Raw genomic sequence first — 19,385 nt, forward strand, 5'->3', positions numbered from 1 at the left:
GTCTGTTATTCTGCTCGGGATATAACACGCCGTGCATCTCCTGTCTTCGGCTTGTCATCTTTAATTCTCTCTTAAATGATTTTCTTTGCAGGAGTACCAGTCGTGCAACACCCTGCCGTGCCCGGACCTGAAGAAGACCACCCCCTGGACCCCCTGGACCCCCGTCAACATCTCGGACAACGGCGGCCACTACGAGCAGCGCTTCCGCTACACCTGCAAGGCCCGCGTGCCCGACCCCGGCCTGCTGGAGATCGGCCGGCAGCGCATCGAGATGCGCTACTGCTCCAGCGACGGCTCCACCGGCTGCTCCACCGACGGTGAGCGGGAAGAGAGACAGATGGGCTCTCTGCAGCTGTCTCACTCTCTCCCCTTTAGTCTCTGGGTGCTTCTGTTATCTCACTCCAACTGGCTGTTTCTGGGTCTCTGCAGGCTAGTTACTGGCCTCCTCGCCTCCAGCCATTCCCTCTGTGTCTCTCTATTGTTCATTAGATGTCAAACTTTTCCAAACTTTCCCCCCCTCCTCTCTCTCCGTCCTGCTGAAGTCTCCGTCAGCCCTCCATGTTTACGATCCTCTTTATCAGACGATCAAAGCGTCGTTAATGAACTTCCAAATCCACCAAGCCGATCAGCCGTTCCACAACGATGTTCAGTTAAAGACCAACACTTTATCCATCGTCCCACCGGCCACGCCCCCCTGGTGAATTAAACGCCGCCGTTACAAGCCGCCTGCTAATTGACAACTTGTTTATGTTGGCAAGTGGAAGGATCCATTTTGGGGGGGGGGCGGGGGTGGCCCAGAAACCACAGCAAAGAGGCTTTCTGCAGCAGTTAAAGTGTGTTTACTTTGCCTCAGAGGGAAGAGCAGGTTTTAGATGTGCTGCACCGGCTGTTCTGACCCCCCCTAAGAGTCTCTGGGTGGTCCGTCCCTACACCACATGCTGCTCTAATCACAGAGGATAGTCCTGATGTACACTATCACTGGGCTTCTTCCTCCTCCTTTCTGATTATTATTATTAATCACAGGCTTTTCCCCTCCGGGGATCCTCGGCGGCGGCTGGCACAAGTCGTTCTCTCCACAATTTTCTTTTTTACGTGTTCCTGAAGAGGAGGCTTTTAAATGAGCGCTGGCAGGAACAAGACGAAGGGAGAAAAAGAGGAGTGACAGCCACACGTCGGAGAGGAACAAAGACTCGGGCTTTAATGGGTCTGTCTTGTTCCTGATTAGCGGGAGGAAGTAACCGGCTCGGTGTGTTTCATTAGAGGCCTGTCACCAGGAGCCGGCGTCTGATTAGCTTCGGTGTTAATTACTCCGATTTGGGGAGAAAAGGTGCACGTAGCAGGACGTAACAGCCTTAAAGGATGGAGGAGGTGACGTACGTGAGGCAGGAGCTCACGTTAAGAGCCTTTTCATGAAGTGGAGGGTATCATTCAGCGTCTAGTGATGATATTGGTCTTCAGATTCCACCTACATCACTGCAGGCAATGTTGCCGGTCCACGTTGCCTCAAAGCGTGGCCTCGTAAATAAACATTTAAAAAACATGATTTTTTAATCCACTTCATTAAAACCTTTTTTTTTTTTTTCAACTCCATAATCAGGTTTCTTCTTTTCATCGGAATCTCAACGACGATTAGAGCTCCAAACGGAAGCTGAGGCTTTTTTTTCCTGCCGTTAGAAAAACGTACTTGTCATCCATCACTCGTTCCATAACACGAAAGCTAATTAAACTGCTTTACTAATTATTCAAAAGCAAGGGTGATAAATAACATTACATTATAACAATAACTCGTTTAGTGTATTTAACACGTGGAGATGAAGAACCAAAGAGTTTGGAGATATTTCCAGGATGGATGATGGATGGATGGATGATGGATGGATGGATGGATGGATGATGGATGGATGGATAGATGGATGGATGGATGGATGGATGGATGATGGATGGATGGATGGATGGATGATGGATGGATGGATGGATGGATGGATGATGGATGGATGGATGGATGGATGGATGGATGGATGGAGGATGGATGGATGGATGATGGATGGATGGATGGATGGATGGATGATGGATGGATGGATGGATGGATGGATGGATGGATGGATGGATGGATGGATGATGGATGGATGGATGATGGATGGATGATGGATGGATGGATGGATGGATGATGGATGGATGGATGGATGGATGGATGGATGGATGGATGGATGGATGATGGATGGATGGATGGATGGATGGATGGATGGATTTAGATAGAAAAAACACAAATATTACGTTAAAAAAGTAAAAGTGAATAAAAAAAATAGGGAATGTCGGCGAAGAAAATGCATCATTAAAATAAATGAATGTATTGCATTTGTAGTCTTAAAATAAAACAACTCAGCAAGGTTTAAATATGTATATGAAATATGTAAACATATGTAAACAAAACGAGCAAAACCCAACAAAAACATCGTGTTTTAAACCCGATGATTCCATCATGATGACGTTCAGTCCCCTCCTTCTTTTTTGTTTCCAAACTGATGCCTGAACTTTGAGAGCCCATTTTTATTTTTTGCCGTCTCGCCGTCGATGTCCTCCCCCCCCCCCCCCTCCCTCCCCCTCCTCCCTCTCCTCCCCCTCCTCCCTCCCTTCGCTACTCAATAAAAATCTTCTGCCACGTTAAATCTTCTTCATCTCCCTCCTGTTGGGCAGAATGTCCCCGTGTCGGTGGCTCGGAGCATCAAAGCTATCGGACGACGTCGACATTTGTCGGATCGGATTGTGTACGAGACGGTCCCGACTAACACCTGGAAGACTCATCTGTGGAGCTCAGATACGGAGAGTTAATCCTCCAGCTCCATGAATCCATGTACCAGATCCCCCCCCCCCCTCGTATTAAGATCTCTATCTGTCTTTATTACAGAGATGCTTTAGGAATGAATGTGATTAAAGCGTTCACACAACATACTGACTTGTTTCATATCAGCGATCACGGCTTAATGATAGCGACGAGTTAATTACTGAAGATCTGCCGTGATTTAAAGACCCCTCTCATCTCAGAGGCCCGGCTTGATTTACTCTTTCAACCATTCGTAGCACTTTTTTATTTATTTTTCCACATGCCTGAATGGAAAAAAACAACATTTGATCATTTGCATAATTGCAATTTATAAAACGTCCAGTTTTTCTGCGACTTTTCTCTTCACTCAGCGATGCAGTTTGTCTCGTATGCGTTTAAACATAATTAATAAAGCTAAGTGGCTTAAACGAAGTCTGTTTGCGTATTCTCCATCTTGGCGTAATCGTATTACGTGTTTCTGCGATCGCTCTGCAGAACTAATGTCATCAGTTGAAGAAGAGATTTGTAACGTTAGTTTATCCTCAGAGCCAGAGCCGTATCTTGCCTTTTGGGGAGGCCCTGTGCAAGATTCAATTTAGGGGCCCCTATTTTGTCAAACAAACTACGAATCTTTAAAATGATCCGTGGAGATGCATCCATCGGTTACACTTTAAGAGGAAAAACAGCTTTTATTTTGAAAACCTCTCTCAAATTCAAATTAGTTAAACCTACAGTAAATAATAATAATAAAAGGTATGAATAATGAGGCATAAATGCAACAGGTGCAGCATTTTCATGTTAAAAAATAGGTTAAAAATAACCAAATAAAGACTTGCAGCTTGGGGGGCCCGATGCACCCGCATAGTAGCTCTGCTCAGAGACCTGAAGCCCCGCCCCCTTTTGCTTCACACGGCGTTATCGCTTGTTTATTCAGAGTTTATTCATATTCACCGGATGTGACACTTTGCAGCAGACGGACAGAGTCTTTGTTTTATCGTAAGATTAAAGAATTCCTTCCACGATGTTTTGCTTTCGTGCTTTTAGTTTTGTAAAAAAAGAAAATCTCGACAGCATCACTCTCCCCGCCGCCGGAGTCTTTCAGCCTTTCAGTGTGAGGACAAATCCAGAAGCTTGACAAGGCCGATACGGGTAGTTAGCGCCACTAAGCTCTAACTGGACTCTCACTATTCTGGGACCGTCAATTACCGAACCCTGCCCCATTCCCTCCCCCTCCTCCCCCCCTCTGTTGCCGGGATTGAAAGCGGCCATCAATCTGTCATTAGTCAGCCTCCAACTAAAAAAAAAAACTCAGCGATTAGTCACTCTGTCTCCGCCGGGCGCCGTCGCAGAAAACAATTTAAATGATGATTTCTGTGAAGCCATATGTCTCTGGAACAGATCTGCCGTCTGATTTCATCAATATCCCCAACATAACGACGTCAAGTTCACTCACCCGCCGGTTTTATGATGCGGCGGCGGCGATGTCGAGCTTTAAAAAGACTTCACGATCACCCGTTCCTTTTTTTCTTATTTTGCATCAGAAACACACCGATGAGGGAGGAGATGATTTCCGTCGTTTTTTAGTTTTACTCCCCGGGAGGAACGTGTCAGTGTTCTTGATGTGGCGGCTGAAGGCCGGCGCCCTTCTCATGGCCACAGATTAGTTTCTGCTGCAGACGGCGAGCAGACGCAGGGCGCCGCTGAGGGACGGCGAGCACGCCCCTCCTGCTCTTACCTTTCACAATAAAAGCCCTAAACACAGAATATTAAATGATCACAGCCGGTGGGTTTGTTCAGTCTCCTGTCTGTCTCTCTCACCTCGTCCCTCACCCCCACCTGCTCTCTCTACTCTCTATGATGTCATTGATGACACGGCCTCTCCTTATATGGTCTCCTATGCTTCGAGTGCCTAATCCGTGGCCTCGCCCAGATTACTTTCAAGACCTCGCTGCCAATGAAACAATCCCCGTTTCACCGAGCGGCACAGAAACTCTGGAAGACGTTTAACTAAAAAGCACATCAGTAAATATCCGTCATCTCTGCCGTTCGCTTCACTTCCTGGTCGGCGTTCTTTGGTCGATCGGACCGGACGTTGCCTCACAGCGTCGTGGTGCTTCAGGAGAACGGCTGATCTTTGATGGAAGCAAGTTTCCTTTGGTAGAAAAAAAATCAATCATGTTTGTTTGCAATATGTGGGAGTTGCACCGAGGATAATGAAGTCTGCCAGCAGGACCAGCTGCTGTGATTGTGATTGGAAGAGGGATGAATGAAGAGGAGCTGTGTTCAGGAAACTTACACATAATAATAAACCTTCAACCAGTTTTGGGGTTTTGTGGTGAGTTTGAAGGTGGAAGGAGATCCGCTGCAGTGACTGTTTTCTTTCTCTGTCATCTTCTCGTCAAACACCTGTTATTGTGGCAGTTTGGTGCGTTTTCCAGCACTCTCCTCGATGACACATTCGAGGGTAATCTGCCGTTCGGATGCTGGAAGTGATATCGAGGCGAGGCTGAAATCACACCGTTAGAGAAGCAGAACCCACCAGATGAACAATATCCGACGACGATGTGGAGACACCATCAGGAGATCGGTCGCTGACTGATGTTGAATCATTGTTCTTTGAGTTTATCATCCTTCATGTAAACTCCAGCTCATGCATAAAAGCAGGATTATTATGGTGCATGCTGGGCCTTTTAATCACGCTTCGCCTCATGTAAATGAACTGCTCATACCCAGGTTTAGCATGTACACCCTTGTTTCCGTACGTGTGCACCGATGCCTCTGCAGGGTCGCCGTTTTAATTGCGACCCCTCCCCCCCCCCCCCCTCACAAACTTGAAATGAGCTCCCCCGCGAGAGTCCGACCTCAGGACAGCTCGGGGAGCGAGCGGCGAGCAGGACATGACACGCAAAAATATAATTATGGAGTTTATGTACAAACACATATTCACAGGAGACACTGCTGATGTGGAGGAGGAGAGGGAGGGAGGGAGGGAGGGAGGGAGGGAGGGAGGGAGGAGAGGAGGATAATGGGGGAGTAAATGTGCAGTTATGAATCTAGGACAGGCTTTCTCTCTCTCTCTCTCAATTCAATTCAATGGGGTTTTATTGGCATGGAAGTTTCGGTAACAATGTTGCCAAAGCATCAAAATATAAATAATTTGTCCAAATTTGAGGACAGTACACAATAAACAGTAATATTAACATTCACATTGATTGATATTAATTATATAAACAGTATATATTATGTATTAAACCTCCTATCTCTCTGTCTGTCTCTCCACCTGTCTGTCTCTCGTCCTCCCTTCCTGTTTCCGAGTGTCTTCAGACGTCTTCGGTTGCACAGCGTTGCATGTGTGTGTTTTCACCCACACAGAGGTTCATGCGTCTGTTTACAGTCTTTCCCTTTGAGCGTGGTGTGAGGTTGGTAGGAGGGGGGAGGGAAGGGGGGAGGAATCCTTTTCATGTCCCAGTTTCAGGGCAGCGGGGGACTATTGGATGTTACGCCATGTTGTCCCCTTTTTTATTTTATTTTTTACAGTTTTGGACTCGGGCCCCCGGCTCATCGGGAGAGCGAGGATTAATTCTCTCCGGCTGTGTGTGTGTGTGTGTGTGTGTGTGTGTGTGTGTGTGTGTGTGTGTGTGTGTGTGTGTGTGTGGATCGATGGGTCCAGTCGCCGCCTGTTTTGAGAGGGAGGGCGCCACGCTGTTTGTTTTGGCGATGGGAGGACGGTCCCTGTGAAGTAGCATTAACAGTCTCAGGCCAGAGCTTGTGTTTGTACTGTGGGCACTTGTACCTGTGTGTGTGTGTGTGTGTGTGTGTGTGTGTGTGTGTGTGTGTGTGTGTGTGTGTGTGTGTGTGTGTGTGTGTGTGTGTGCATGGAAGTGTGTGTCCTGTATGTTTGCATGTACGAGAGGGATGATTATAAGGCGCTGGCATCAGAACCGAGCAGCATCCAGTCTCTTTGGCTACGGAGGGCTTTGATAAAGACTAGGGGTCATGGTGGGGGGGGGGTGTCCGTGCAGCCGCCTGCTCAGAATCGATAAAGAGCGTGAGCCTCGACGGGCCTGTCAACGCTCACCGCCAGCTTGATGCCAGGAAGGGCCAGGGCCGGCGTCCCCCCCCCCCCCCCCTCCCCCGCCAAGGTCGGCCTTAGTTATGAAGAGGTCGAGGATTTTTGGGTCACGTAAACACACCGTCTCCTCGAGAATACAAAGCAGCCGCCGCTGAGCTCGCCATCAGCACGCCGACAAAACAACGAGGCCATGTTGGAGGACAGAGCGGGGGGGGGGGGGGGGAGTGAGGGAAGGTTAATGGGAAAGATAGACAGAGAGGAAGAGGAGGATGAAGAGAGAGGCTGTGAGCATAATAGATGAGATAGAGATATAAAAAAAAGTGAATCAAAGAGATTATAGAAACCAAAATGGAAGGTCAGTCCAGAAACGATGTGTCGTGTTTCCACAAACACGGGGGGAGACTACGACCTGGAACAGAGTAGAGCACAGTGTTTGTTGTCAACAGGTTGATTATCATTCAGGCAGAGATGAGTTCACTCTTTTCAATCAAAAATAAAAGACAGAAGCTTTCTCTGGCTCGTCCCGTCGCCACGGCGATGATGAATGCACGCCGTGATTATAGTTTAGCAGAAAATGACGGTTTCATATTTCATTAGGAATCAAATGTTCGGCTCGTTCCCGACAAGCGTACACAGATTAGATCAGCTGCTGTTGATTTCTGACACCATCACTGCGGCATCGATGGATCTGTCTATGTGCTGGATGTATCTTCTCCACCATTCTCATTCTCACAGAAGTTGACATTTAAGTCCAGTTTGACTGACTTCAGTGACCCGGGACTGGTGGGAATGTGATCTCACTGGTGTTTCCTCCCAAACCAAAGTATTGAAACAAATTATGACTTTTTTCCTGATTCATGGCACTCGATGAAAATTCAAAGTAAAAAGTTATTTAAGTTAATCCCGAAGGAATCTATCCACAAGCTCAAAACCACAAGCTCACAGTGGCTGTGGAGGAAAGGTCATGGTTCATCCTCTTGGGACCATGAATGTGCAATATCCAAGACCAGTGGAGCTGCACTACCACGGCTGCTAAAAATAATATAGAATCCATTAATCTTCCTCCGTGTTTGTGTTTGTATGGGCTGAAGGACGTATCCTATAATCTCATATATAATTCAATAAACAGATCATCAACCTCTTCACTGTATGCATTTTAATTAACTCACAAAAACATGCGGTGTCCTTTTTTTTTGCGTGAATGGATCTAAAGCGTTTTATCTATAAAAAGCTTTGGAGTAAACGTTATGAAGAGCTGCTGTTGACTCTCCGACCTCTCTTCAAAAACCAACATGCAGGAATGTGAGACGAGTACCGGCCACTTCATTTCATCTTGTGATCCCGTTTCCCCGCAGGAGAGGTGCTCCGCCTCGGCAGGATCTCGGGCCACACGGTGAACGGCGGCTGGTCCTCCTGGAGCTCCTGGTCCCAGTGCAGCAGGGACTGCAGCCGGGGGATCCGCAGCCGCAAGAGGACCTGCAGCAGCCCGGAGCCCCGGTACGGAGGCCAGACCTGCCTGGGGGCGGCGCAGGAGTTTCAGGAGTGCAACATCACTCCTTGTCCAGGTGAGATAAAACATATATTCCAGGACTTACACTGTCCCAAAACACCAAGCAGAGGACACAAGATAAGAGTATTTGCAAAGCCGGCTCACAGATAAACACACACTCCTCCACACCGAATCCATGTTTCCTCCCCTGAATCATGGATAAAAGGGTAAGTGTGACAAAATGACTGCAAATCACCAGGAAACCACAAAAGAAATCCGTCGCAGATGAGAGGCGCGACGAAGATCTCCAATTTCCACCGAGGAATCGAAGAGACAATCCCCGTGGCGATCCAGTATGTAATTACATTGCAGGGGTAATTATGCTGCCGGCTATGGGGAGGCCTTATGCTGTTGTGGAGGGAAAAAAAGCCCAGAGACAATGCATTCTCAACACTCGGAGAGAGGAAGCTTTATAATTAAAAGAATACGGCGTCTGACAAGGGGGGAAGTAAGCTGTCTAAATGGAAATCCAGTGCTTAGTTTGGCATAAAGTCACACCTGGTGTCCTGCACCAAGCAGACAAGCAGGAATGTTGTCTCGGGTGATTATTAATCAAACCCCCTGGAGTAGGAGAGGGGGGGGTCTTAGGTATCTCCAGGTGTCATCTTCAGCAGCCGCGATCTGTCTTCATAACTGCTGCAGCGGCCGACAGAGTGCACGTCCATCGATGCTGTTTTTACAGCCCGCTTCATTCATCCTCTGAAAGGGCACGCCAAACCAGCCCCCGGCGCCGTTAGCGTTAGCGGCTGCTAACGCCATAAACGTGTCGTAGTAAGTCAAAGTCGGAAAAAGTCACAGGGAAAAAAAATCATCGTAGAGCAAGTCGGAGAAAGTCACGAAAAACTCGGCTGCAAAGCTCTAAAGAAGACTTTGGAACCCACATTAGATCTGCTTTGTTCGGGAGAGGCTCCGCCCCTTTTGGCTAACGCTAATGTGCTTTGATTTCCCGCCTTGCATCGATATGCTAATACACGTAGTCCATCACGTAGGTTTGGTCTACCCTCCAGAGTCCTGACCCCCAAAGGATCAGACCTAACCCAGCCTGAGGAACCACTAATGCATATATCTGCCCCCCCAAAAAAAGTGAGGTATTATTTTGAGGCAGACCCTCCTTGTGGCTAATCCAGTGTTTTTTTGAAAGCTTGTTGTTCGCCATCCGTCTGAATTGGAAATAAATGAATCCGTGTTTTTTTCTTGCGTGCGAGATGAGACGATCCGTCATCGAGGAGGTATCGACTCGCCGCGTCGCTCTGCGGTGGAGAAATTACAAACCAAGATGACAAAAATAAAAGGAGGCATCGGCAACTTCAATTACCGCCGCGCCGCCATCAACGGCTCTTTAGAAGGAAGTCTCAAGTGGTTGCGAGGAGGTGATATCTCCCCGCCACAATGGAGCGAGCTTTTATCGACGCGATCGGCCTCTTTTTGTGATTCACGGCCAAATAATTCTGTTTTTCTCTCCTCTTTTAATTTCCCTCGCTTTTCAGCTGATTTATTTCCGTCGTCTTTTGTGCGCCGACGCCATCGTGAATTTGCCGCTTTGGCGCGGCACAAAAGAGAGGGAACAACAACAACGACAGCGACGGCGGCAGATTGTGATGCTTCATTTATCTTTATTAATCAGAGGAGAGATGGTGGAGTTCGGGGTCAGGCATAGCAGCTGGATGAAGCACACTTCCTGTTATTTCAAAACACACACACACACACACACACATTTCTAAATTGCTTCATATTTCTGCGTCACGCATCGCTGTTTGAAATGGCGTGGAATGACTTCCAATCGCTCGATGCTCAGAGGAAATTGTCTTTTCAAATGACCTGGAACCAAAATCTAGAAGACGCCGGGAAGGACACATTTTCAGGAATATATTCTTCTAGAAAACAACTGTCAAATGTAGTGATTGCCACTTAATAAATATATACAGCCGATATAAACAAGTTGCTTGGTTCCACGACCACTGGATGTTTGCCGTTGCTATGACAACAAGTGAAAGCTACCGCTAGCATCGTAGTCTTTATGTATTATGTGTTGTTTTTAAGCATTAACATAAAGTGTACGCTGATGTGTTGGGTTTCTAGAGGACGGCAGCTGGTCTTGCTGGTCTTCGTGGTCCAAGTGCTCGGTGACGTGCGGAGGGGGGCACTACATGAGGACTCGCACCTGCAGCAACCCCCCGCCGGCCTACGGAGGCGACATCTGCCTGGGCCTGCACACGGAGGAGGCCCTGTGTAACACGCAATCCTGCCCAGGTACACAAACACACACACACACACACACAGCTGGTTGTTTTCTTCGCCTCGTGCATGACTTAAATGCAGCTGGTCTCCGTGTCCCAGAGAGCTGGTCCAGCTGGTCCGAGTGGTCCCACTGCGACTCCAACGGCGCCCAGATGCGCGTCCGCCACTGTGACGTCCTGTTTCCCACCGGCAACCAGTGCACGGGCAACAACAGCGAGAACCGGCCGTGCTCCCCGGACTCCAATTTTATACCAGGTGATCACACACACACACACACACACACACACACACACACACACCCACACACACCCACACACACACACACACACACACACCCACACACACACTTTCATCCTGCACCAGCATACGCTCTCGGGCGGTAATTCACTCCCATTCCCGAGACTCTTGTGATAATGAAATATGCTCGCGATCCCTCCGAGGGACTCGTATCGGGGTCGGAGGTCAGGTTCAGCGACGGGGCAGCGTTTTTTTTTTTGGAGGGAATGTTCGGAGATTAGCGACTTGCTCCAGGACTCTCCGGAGCACGGCAGGTGATTACGTGGAGGGTGTGAATCCGACAAACCCCACTGCTGCATTAGTTTCATTATGAGTCCGGGAGTCCTGTCAGGCCGCGGAGAAAAGCACTTACACCAGCAGTTTGCTTCTTTTTTTATGTTGGAATGAAAACGGGGGAAAATGACTCCTGTGTGCTGTTTTCTCCACCTGGTCATTCAAGAAGTTTACTTTATTCTTTGGTATTTTCTGGCCTCCGATGTTTAAGTGCCCTTAAATAATGCAACCTTTCCCCTAATGAACCATAGTAGTGTTAAGCAGCTTGTTTTTTTTAAAGTGCAGTAACTGCTTTGTGTGATCCCACCCACTGAAACGGACTCTAACCTCTTACTTTCTCTTTGCCTTTCAAACTGTTGTTTTTTTTACAGGAGACGTTCACTCGCCAATAACTAATAAGATCCTTCTGTATTGTGTTTTTCATCTTTGATTGTATGAGAAATATAAAAAGTCAAACCAAAACTGCAACGTAGAGACGATCCCCTGCATGTAAAGTTCACCTTTCTGAACCGCGGCCCACATGAAAGCTGCACTTTTTTGATCTAACTGTTTGATCTCTTTTATAAGATGTAATAAATCTCGCTAAGGAAAAGGCTGGAATAAAAATAAAATAAAAAGACCCTCCCCTCCTGCTGCCCTGCTCTCAGTCAGGCTACCCTCCCTTAAGCAAAAAGTTAAAAACAAATGTAAAACTAGATGTAAAAACTCTTTAAATGCCCAGAATGGCTCCACTAAAGCCGGCGGCGTGTCTAGTTACAGCTGCTAAGCCACAATAAGTCAATCACTGTCTGGGGGGATGAGCAGCCGACGCTCAGCTGAACAGTTACTCAAATTTAGTTCTTTCTGGAAAACTGAAAGTTCATGAAACTAAAATGTAAATATATTACACACGCACCATTACTGTGGATATGTATTCTTTGACGAGCATCTCCCTATTGACGGCTAGCAATGCGAAACAGCCTGGATCATTGATCTGTGCTGCTCGGAGATCGTTAAAGATCATCCTCCCACAAAGGTGCTGAGATCAATAACACCGCATCATCTGCAAACAATCAAACTGTCATACAACATGCGTATGTATATTCGGGGGGGGGGGGGGAGTATATTTTTCATGGCTAGAGGACAGAAATGTTTACCTTAGTGAGGTAAAAAGTGTAGCGAGGTCTGACACATTCTTTTAAAGAGGTCTGATTGGTTGATTTTTCCCCCTAGAAGGTCTCTTAAGGGCTGAATTACGTATCTTTACTAGGATCTCAGCTTAACTTTACGGGGAAACTCATAGAAATCGTCATAATTCTAAGAGTTTTCTGAGAATTTGTTCACTTGGAAACAACACTCCATCTGAGGCAGCTGCACGAATACGAACCCTGGAGTTCCTAATCTTCAGGAATCAGTAATTATGCCGTAAGAATAAACATTTGAAACACTTAAACGTAAATGTGTAACCTTTCCGTATTAATTAGCGGGGATATAATAGTCACAAAACCCTTCACAAGTCTTTATAGAATTACCCATTTGCCTTTTATACCTTATCATCCATCCCCCTTTAATGGGAAAGGTAGTCCATTAAGGTTCATTAGATACATCTTGTACTTCATTCCCTTTAATGAGAGCTGATACTTTTCATAAACCACTCCAGGTGCCACGGCCGCGATTAACTCGCAGAGTTTTTTACGATAATCTGTTCCATATTGGGTGCAGCTTTCATCTCCACACTCAACCTTCAAGGGTGCAATTTGTCATGCTAACATCGGTGTGTGTGAGTGTGTGGTAGTAGTAGTGTGTACTAGTAGTAGTGGATGTTTTTTTGGCTCTAATTCTGCTGCCTTTTGCTGTTTCCACACCTTTTTCAGAAGTCTCAATTGCACGGTCCAGTCAGGAGGAGAGGCGTTGTGGAGGTAATTTATATACAGTGTGTGTGTGTGTGTGTGTGTGTGTGTGCGTGCGTGCGTGTGTGTGTGTGTGTGTGTGTGTAGAAGAGAGAGAAAGGAGGATAACACCTGGCGTTGCACATGTACAGTATCTTTAGCTGTAAGCTTTCCAATCCTGCTTTAAGCACATAAATCCAGCTGCAAACGTACCCAAGATGCATGAAAGACAAATGGTCAAATACTTCTCAGCCCTTAAATATAAAGTCTCCCCCAAAAGGAGAGGGCAGTCTTGTTCATAGTCGCTGCAGATCACATCACTTTATCGAGACGGTGAAATAGTAACTCTGAGGAACCCGATTGTTTCATTTTGCACGGTTAGCGAGCGAATCAAATGAAAATCTATTTTAATGGCGTTGCTGTTTTGCCATCCGGCTGTAACAATCCACATAGACGAAGGCTTTGAGTTGATGAAAATGCAGAAAGACTCATCTAATTCCATCTCACACCCACAGCAGGAGGAGGAGGAGAAGTGGTGCTTCAGGTTCCTTTGGTGCCCTGAGAGTGAGCTCTGCACAAAACAAACCGCTTATTGACTCTTCAACATAAATAAAAGCATAGAACTTTGACCCGTAGTTCATAAACGTATATTTAAGTTGATTTATGTGCATTCGGCATGCCGTTTAAGAAATAATTATATATAATGTGAAGTCTCGAATATGGAATGAAACCTTGAGAATTCTTTCATTCCAATTTATTCAGGTTTCATTCCATATTCTCCAGTTAAAATGAACGGCATGCATATGTATTGCATACATATTGTGTATTCAACTCCTTTGTGTTGCATGGGAATGCCAGATATTGCATATCTTGAATCTGTGATATATAGAAAGATAAAAAGGTGTTTATTTTGTAATATAGAACGCTCCATCATCAGCATATTGACGTTCACTTTCCCTCCTCCCTCCCAGACTTCAACCTGTTCCACATGATCGCCGTGGGCCTCAGCAGCTCCGTCCTCGGATGCCTGGTCACCCTGCTGGTCTACTCGTACTGCCAGCGCTACCAGCAGCAGTCGCACGACGCCACCGTCATCCACCCCATCTCGGCGGCGCCGCTCAACACCAGCATCACCAACCACATCAACAAGCTGGACAAATACGACTCGGTGGAAGCCATCAAGGTGCGTGGGAGGGGGAGGGGGGTTCCTGTGGGTTCATAGATGTGTCCGGATGCGTTAGAGGCGGTTCATCACGTTTCCTTCCTGTTTGACTTAATCAGCCGGCGGTTTGCCTCTTCCTGCGGTGTCAGCTGTGATTAAAGTCGCCCGTCGTGCACCGACACTCTCCGCATCGGGTGACAGATAGGCAGTTGTGCGTCTCTCCGCTGTGTGTCTCAGTGTGCGACTTTGTTCTGTGTCAGTGGTCATACGCTGCTTTCTCACAACGCACGAATGCAATCCGTTATCGGCGCGTCGGCTCGGTGTCATCGGCGAGGACGCTCTTTCACGTGCTTAGACGGGTTCTTTGTGTCGTTGTCGAGCGGTCGGATGTAACCGGCGCCGGCGTGAGACAGAGATCCAGCTGCTGTCACACATGCCTCTTATCCTCCGAGACGTCGGGCCTTGAGAGCCAGACTGAGCTGGTGATTAGTGCTTGTCCGCGTTCCGCTCGCCTTTTTCTTCAAGGATTCCCGTTGCTCCGTGTGAAAGAGCCTTTCAATCACCCTTTTACCCTGAAAGGAGCTTCATAACCTCCGATAAAATATTTTTCCCCCAAAATATTCTTAGAAATTACATTTGTTAGATGTAGTCTGGCTACTTAAAGATCAATATTAGAGATCAAATAACACTGCATCGTCTGCAAACAATCAAACTGCTATAAAACATGTGTTTATATTTTGTTATTTGTTAGTCTCCCTGCTGATCAGCAGCTGTTGGACATGCCAGGCTTTGTGGCAGAAATCATAGTGAGCTGCCCCTCCCTCTTACCATAGTTACTGTTGCTATGCACGTGCTTTCTATACATTGCACATAATTGGTTTAGAGTGCTTACATGGTGGGAAATTTACTTTTTGAAATTTGTACTCATTATTTTAAATAATTGGTCCTTGATTTCAAAGTGACGACTGTTTATTAAAACTAATATTCTACATGCTTTGCTTTTGCTACTTGTTGGTATTATTAAACGGTGCATTTTTACCTGTAGTATGACAAGAGAAAAGGCTTTTGGGAGGCGTTACTGGTCCGGTCTCGGTCTTGATAAACTCTGGTCTTGGTCTTGGTGATCTTGGCTACAACACTAGAAGGCAGTTAGCTGATAGCCGAATGTGCTAACTCACTTTTTTCCTTGTGTTTGGTTTCGGACAGACCAGGGGAAGAAAATCATGTAGAGAACTTCAAATCGGTATTCTACAAAGTTTCACACTGAAACTCAGCTTTATATAACGTATTTTATTGCTGATGAATCAGCCGCTTTGCCAGGTTTTTTTTGCGAGGATGTCTTCTATATCAGACGTATATATTCTAAACTAAGTGTTTACCTGGAATGTCTGTTCTGCTAGAAACGACTTTAAAGTGTCACAGGATGAAAACGTATCCTTTCTGGCTCACAACGAAGCGTCTCCGAGTGTGATTTCACCGCAGAATGAATGTGCGAGCAGGGTTCATCTGTTATGCAATTAGAGTCTCCGCGTAGAGCATAATTCAGTTTGTCCTCGGATATGAATATAGACGTGGGATCGGTGTGAAAGTCTTAATTTTCTAAAAGCTTTCAAACCGCCTGGACGTCACAGGGGAAAGTGTGCACAGAACTGTAATCTTTTCGAGTGTTTAAATGGGAAGGCTGATGAACACCTGATGCCATATTTAGAGTTTTTTTTGGCGTCCGATGAGTCGTTATTATGCACGATGTATCGCAGGCGCCGGGCGTACTGGAGTATTTCCAGACTGAGTTACCGCGTCGCTGCAGTTTTCTGTGCAGCTACGTGGTTAAACTCAGATAACAGATATGGAATATGGCCTCGGGCGTTCCTCGAGGATGACTCTCCATTCCTCTCCTCCTTGCAGCCAGATGTGTCGGTACTCTTGCCCTTGGACGACCCCGCCATGCACCAGCCTCTCTCTGCTAACATGGGGGTGTCCATGCGCGGCCTGGAGATTTTCTACTAACCTCTGACCTCTACGACGTCTCGTCTCTCGACCCCCCCACCCTCCCCCCTTCTTCCCCACAACCCTCTGAACCCCCAACCACTGCTACTTCCTCTTCCCTCCCCCACCGTGCCCCGCCCTTCCACTTCCTGTGGCACTTCCTGTGTGTGGCAGGTTGGAGTACAGACTCTAGTTTTCTCTTTTTTCCCGCTCAGACTTCACCCCTCCATCACCCCCCCACCCCCACCGCCGCCGCCGCCTCGTGAGAAGGCAGCGTATCCCTGCTTTTAATTTCCTCCTCCAACGCGTGCATCCATTTGCATGCTTTATTTTCTCGTCTTCCTGTTTTGTTTTGAAAATCCATTGTTATGCTGTGTTATTGCTCACTGCTGCCTCTCTATCGCTAATACGCACGTTTACTACCGTGCTAACAACCGGCATTAATGCTAGCTAACACAAATGTACGAATTTTTTTGTCTAACTAATCCATCCCAACATCCAACAACGTTAAGGTCTTTAGGGTGATGCTGTTGATGCTTATTGTTGGTTTTATTTATATGAGGCCAAATTGTTTATTGATCGGGACGTTTGGGCTAAGCTGCTAGCGGTAGCTTTCACTTGTTGTCATAGCCGACGTAAACAAGTTGCTTGACCAGGTGTTTGCCGTATCTATGACAACCAGTTAACACCCACAAGAATGTATTAATTAGACTACATTCATGGGAAGTTAGCGAGCATAAATGCCGGTTGTTAGCATCGTTATGAACTTGCCACTTTTATTCCTTCAGTGGCCCGAATACGCCGTCATACTAATACTGCTTCCTTAAGCTTAAGCGCATTTCTTTTGTTTTGTTTACTGAAACTGAAAATGCTGTAGCCTCATCATTCTCCGGATCAATTAAAAGGTGTTGTAGAAAGCGAGAAGACAAAGTAGCTCATATGCTAACAAGCGTCGTAGCACAGCTGTTTTAAGGGGGAGTGGGATGGAGCGGGGGGGCTGCGCCTGCATGACTCGTTTTCTATCAGCGTCAGTCGGAAAACATCCATCAACGGCAAATGCAGCATCATCAAGTGTTTTAATTATACCGCCCCGGGGACACACACACACACACACACATTCAGTTTTTATACCAGAATCGCTGATGTCGTGTTGAGCACCGCCTTTAGAAGCCCGTTCCCTCCGTCACACACCACCCCGTCGGCTCTTCCTTATTGTTTAAACAGCAAAACAGAAAACACACTCGCTCTTGATCAATTTTTACGGCTTCAGATTCGTCCTCGAGGACCAACAATTTGAACGCGTCGTAAAAAGCCGCTGATGCTCGGATATTAGAGATGACAGAGGTGGACATCGCTGCATCAAAAGTACTTTCAGCTTCTCACCCCCCCTCCTCCCCCCTGTGTGCGAATGCTTTGACCTTGCTCTCTGAGATGTATGTTTCATTCAACCGAACGGCCTCCCATTGATTTGTGTTGCTCCTTTTTTTATACATATTTTTTGTTTTATGGATTTTTGCTTTTACCTTGCCATCTGAGCTGAATAATCCCTTGATCCGCACCGACTCCTCTCCCTGTCTTTGTTTCTGTTATCTACAGGCTTTCAACAAAAACAATCTGATTCTGGAGGAAAGAAATAAGTACTTCAACCCTCAGCTCGCCGGGAAGACCTACACCAACGCATACTTCACCGACCTCAACACCTACGACGACTATTAAAACCCCTCCTTTCATTCCGGGGCCGACTTTGTAGGATATCATCAGTTTTGTTTTCTTTTTTCGTGCTTTGTATTGCGATTCGTGCACACCGATGCGTGGGGACGATCCCACCCTGGAGACTCTATGGCAGCTGGTATGTGACGAAACGCAGACACACAGTGTCGCCGACTCTTTCTCTCAGGTGCCTTGGGGGGGAACATTTCGGAGAGTGGATTTCCCAACATGGACAAAAAAAAAAAAAAAGGGAAAACAAAGACTCCGAGAGTGACTTGGAAATGTGATCCCCTTCTGACTCTCCTGTGCAGCCTCTCAGACAGTATTTGTACCGACGGGGAAGAACCACAAAAACAGCTTTGCATGACTTCATCTGACGTGTTTTTCTCTGCCGCCGTGTTTTTTGTTTTTTTTCTGCATGGTTGAACGCATTCCAGGGTTCGGGGACACGCAAACAGCATTTTTTTATGTTATTTTTGCTGCTCTTAGATTGAGGACTGGTTTCGGAAGTCCTGAAAACAAAGACTGTGGTGATGCCTGATGGTTTTGTAACCGTTGTACCGCTCCACGTGGATCAGTCCTGGAATCAGGATGTAGATATTTGAAGTCTGTGGTCACACTTTTGTTTCTGTTGCAGGCTCTGGCAGTGATTTTGCTTTTATGCATTTTTGTACAGGATGTTCAGTTTGAAGCCTTTGTCTGTAGTTTTTTTTCTAAATACATTTATTCAATGTCTCGAGTGTTTAAAGAGTAAACAAAAAAAAAGTTTTTTTTTTTAAAAAGAAGAAAATATGTGCATTCTGACCAGTAATCAGGAGTCTTTCATATCTCAGCCTCCATCAAGTCTTTGTCACCGTACTTTTTTATATTTTTTGTAAAAAAAAAAAAAAAAAAAAGAATAATGTTTTTGAATTTTGATAGTGGTCGCTATTTTCTTTTTTGGCTTTCGAGTTTAAATGTGTAATTTGGTGAGAGCGAGGATGTTGACGGCGTTTAAGACTACTCTCCCGAAACCCCCCAACCGGAGTGCTGCCCCCCCCCCCCCCCCCCCCATACTACCATGAGATGAAACTCATTCATCTGTTCAGAGTGTATAACCGAATATTAGGGTTATTCAGTTACAACTAACTCTTTTTACATTTTGCTTGTGTTACTGTGCGTAAATTAAAAAGCTGCTTCGTACACAACAGACTTGTCGTGTGTGTGTGTGTGTGTGTGTGTGTGTGTGTGTGTGTGTGTTTGGAAGATCTCGTCCGTGACCCTCCGATGCCTTCGATCTTGGTACTTTCTCTGCAGACGATCGCTTCTAGTCCTGTGTTGCTATGACAACTTTGAAGACTTTGAAGTTCCTCCAGCAGAGTGCCGTTGAAGCGGTGAGCAGACGCCAGCACTTCATAAATCACTCAGAGACT

The 19,385-nt window shown here is 46.5% G+C and overlaps 1 protein-coding gene across 2 annotated transcripts in view; it reads left to right on the forward strand.

Annotated features, from left to right (window-relative positions):
• Window positions 1-19,169, forward strand: part of sema5a (sema domain, seven thrombospondin repeats (type 1 and type 1-like), transmembrane domain (TM) and short cytoplasmic domain, (semaphorin) 5A) — a 104,113-nt gene extending 84,944 nt beyond the window's left edge. The window contains exons 16-22 of one of the 2 annotated variants that reach the window (XM_084033850.1): window positions 92-317; window positions 8,246-8,455; window positions 10,519-10,689; window positions 10,777-10,932; window positions 13,101-13,145; window positions 14,087-14,298; window positions 16,183-16,316. In XM_084033850.1, coding sequence (XP_083889976.1) covers window positions 92-317; window positions 8,246-8,455; window positions 10,519-10,689; window positions 10,777-10,932; window positions 13,101-13,145; window positions 14,087-14,298; window positions 16,183-16,284 — 1,122 coding nt within the window. In that variant the 3' untranslated portion in view covers window positions 16,285-16,316. Of the gene's footprint in view, window positions 1-91; window positions 318-8,245; window positions 8,456-10,518; window positions 10,690-10,776; window positions 10,933-13,100; window positions 13,146-14,086; window positions 14,299-16,182; window positions 16,317-17,859 lie in introns of those variants that run through there. The other variant, XM_084033849.1, reaches the window with a different exon arrangement.
• Window positions 19,170-19,385: the final 216 nt, after the last annotated feature.

The sequence above is a fragment of the Eutrigla gurnardus genome (genome assembly GCF_963514095.1).
Source record: "Eutrigla gurnardus genome assembly, chromosome: 18".
NCBI classification, from domain to species: Eukaryota; Metazoa; Chordata; class Actinopteri; order Perciformes; family Triglidae; genus Eutrigla; species Eutrigla gurnardus.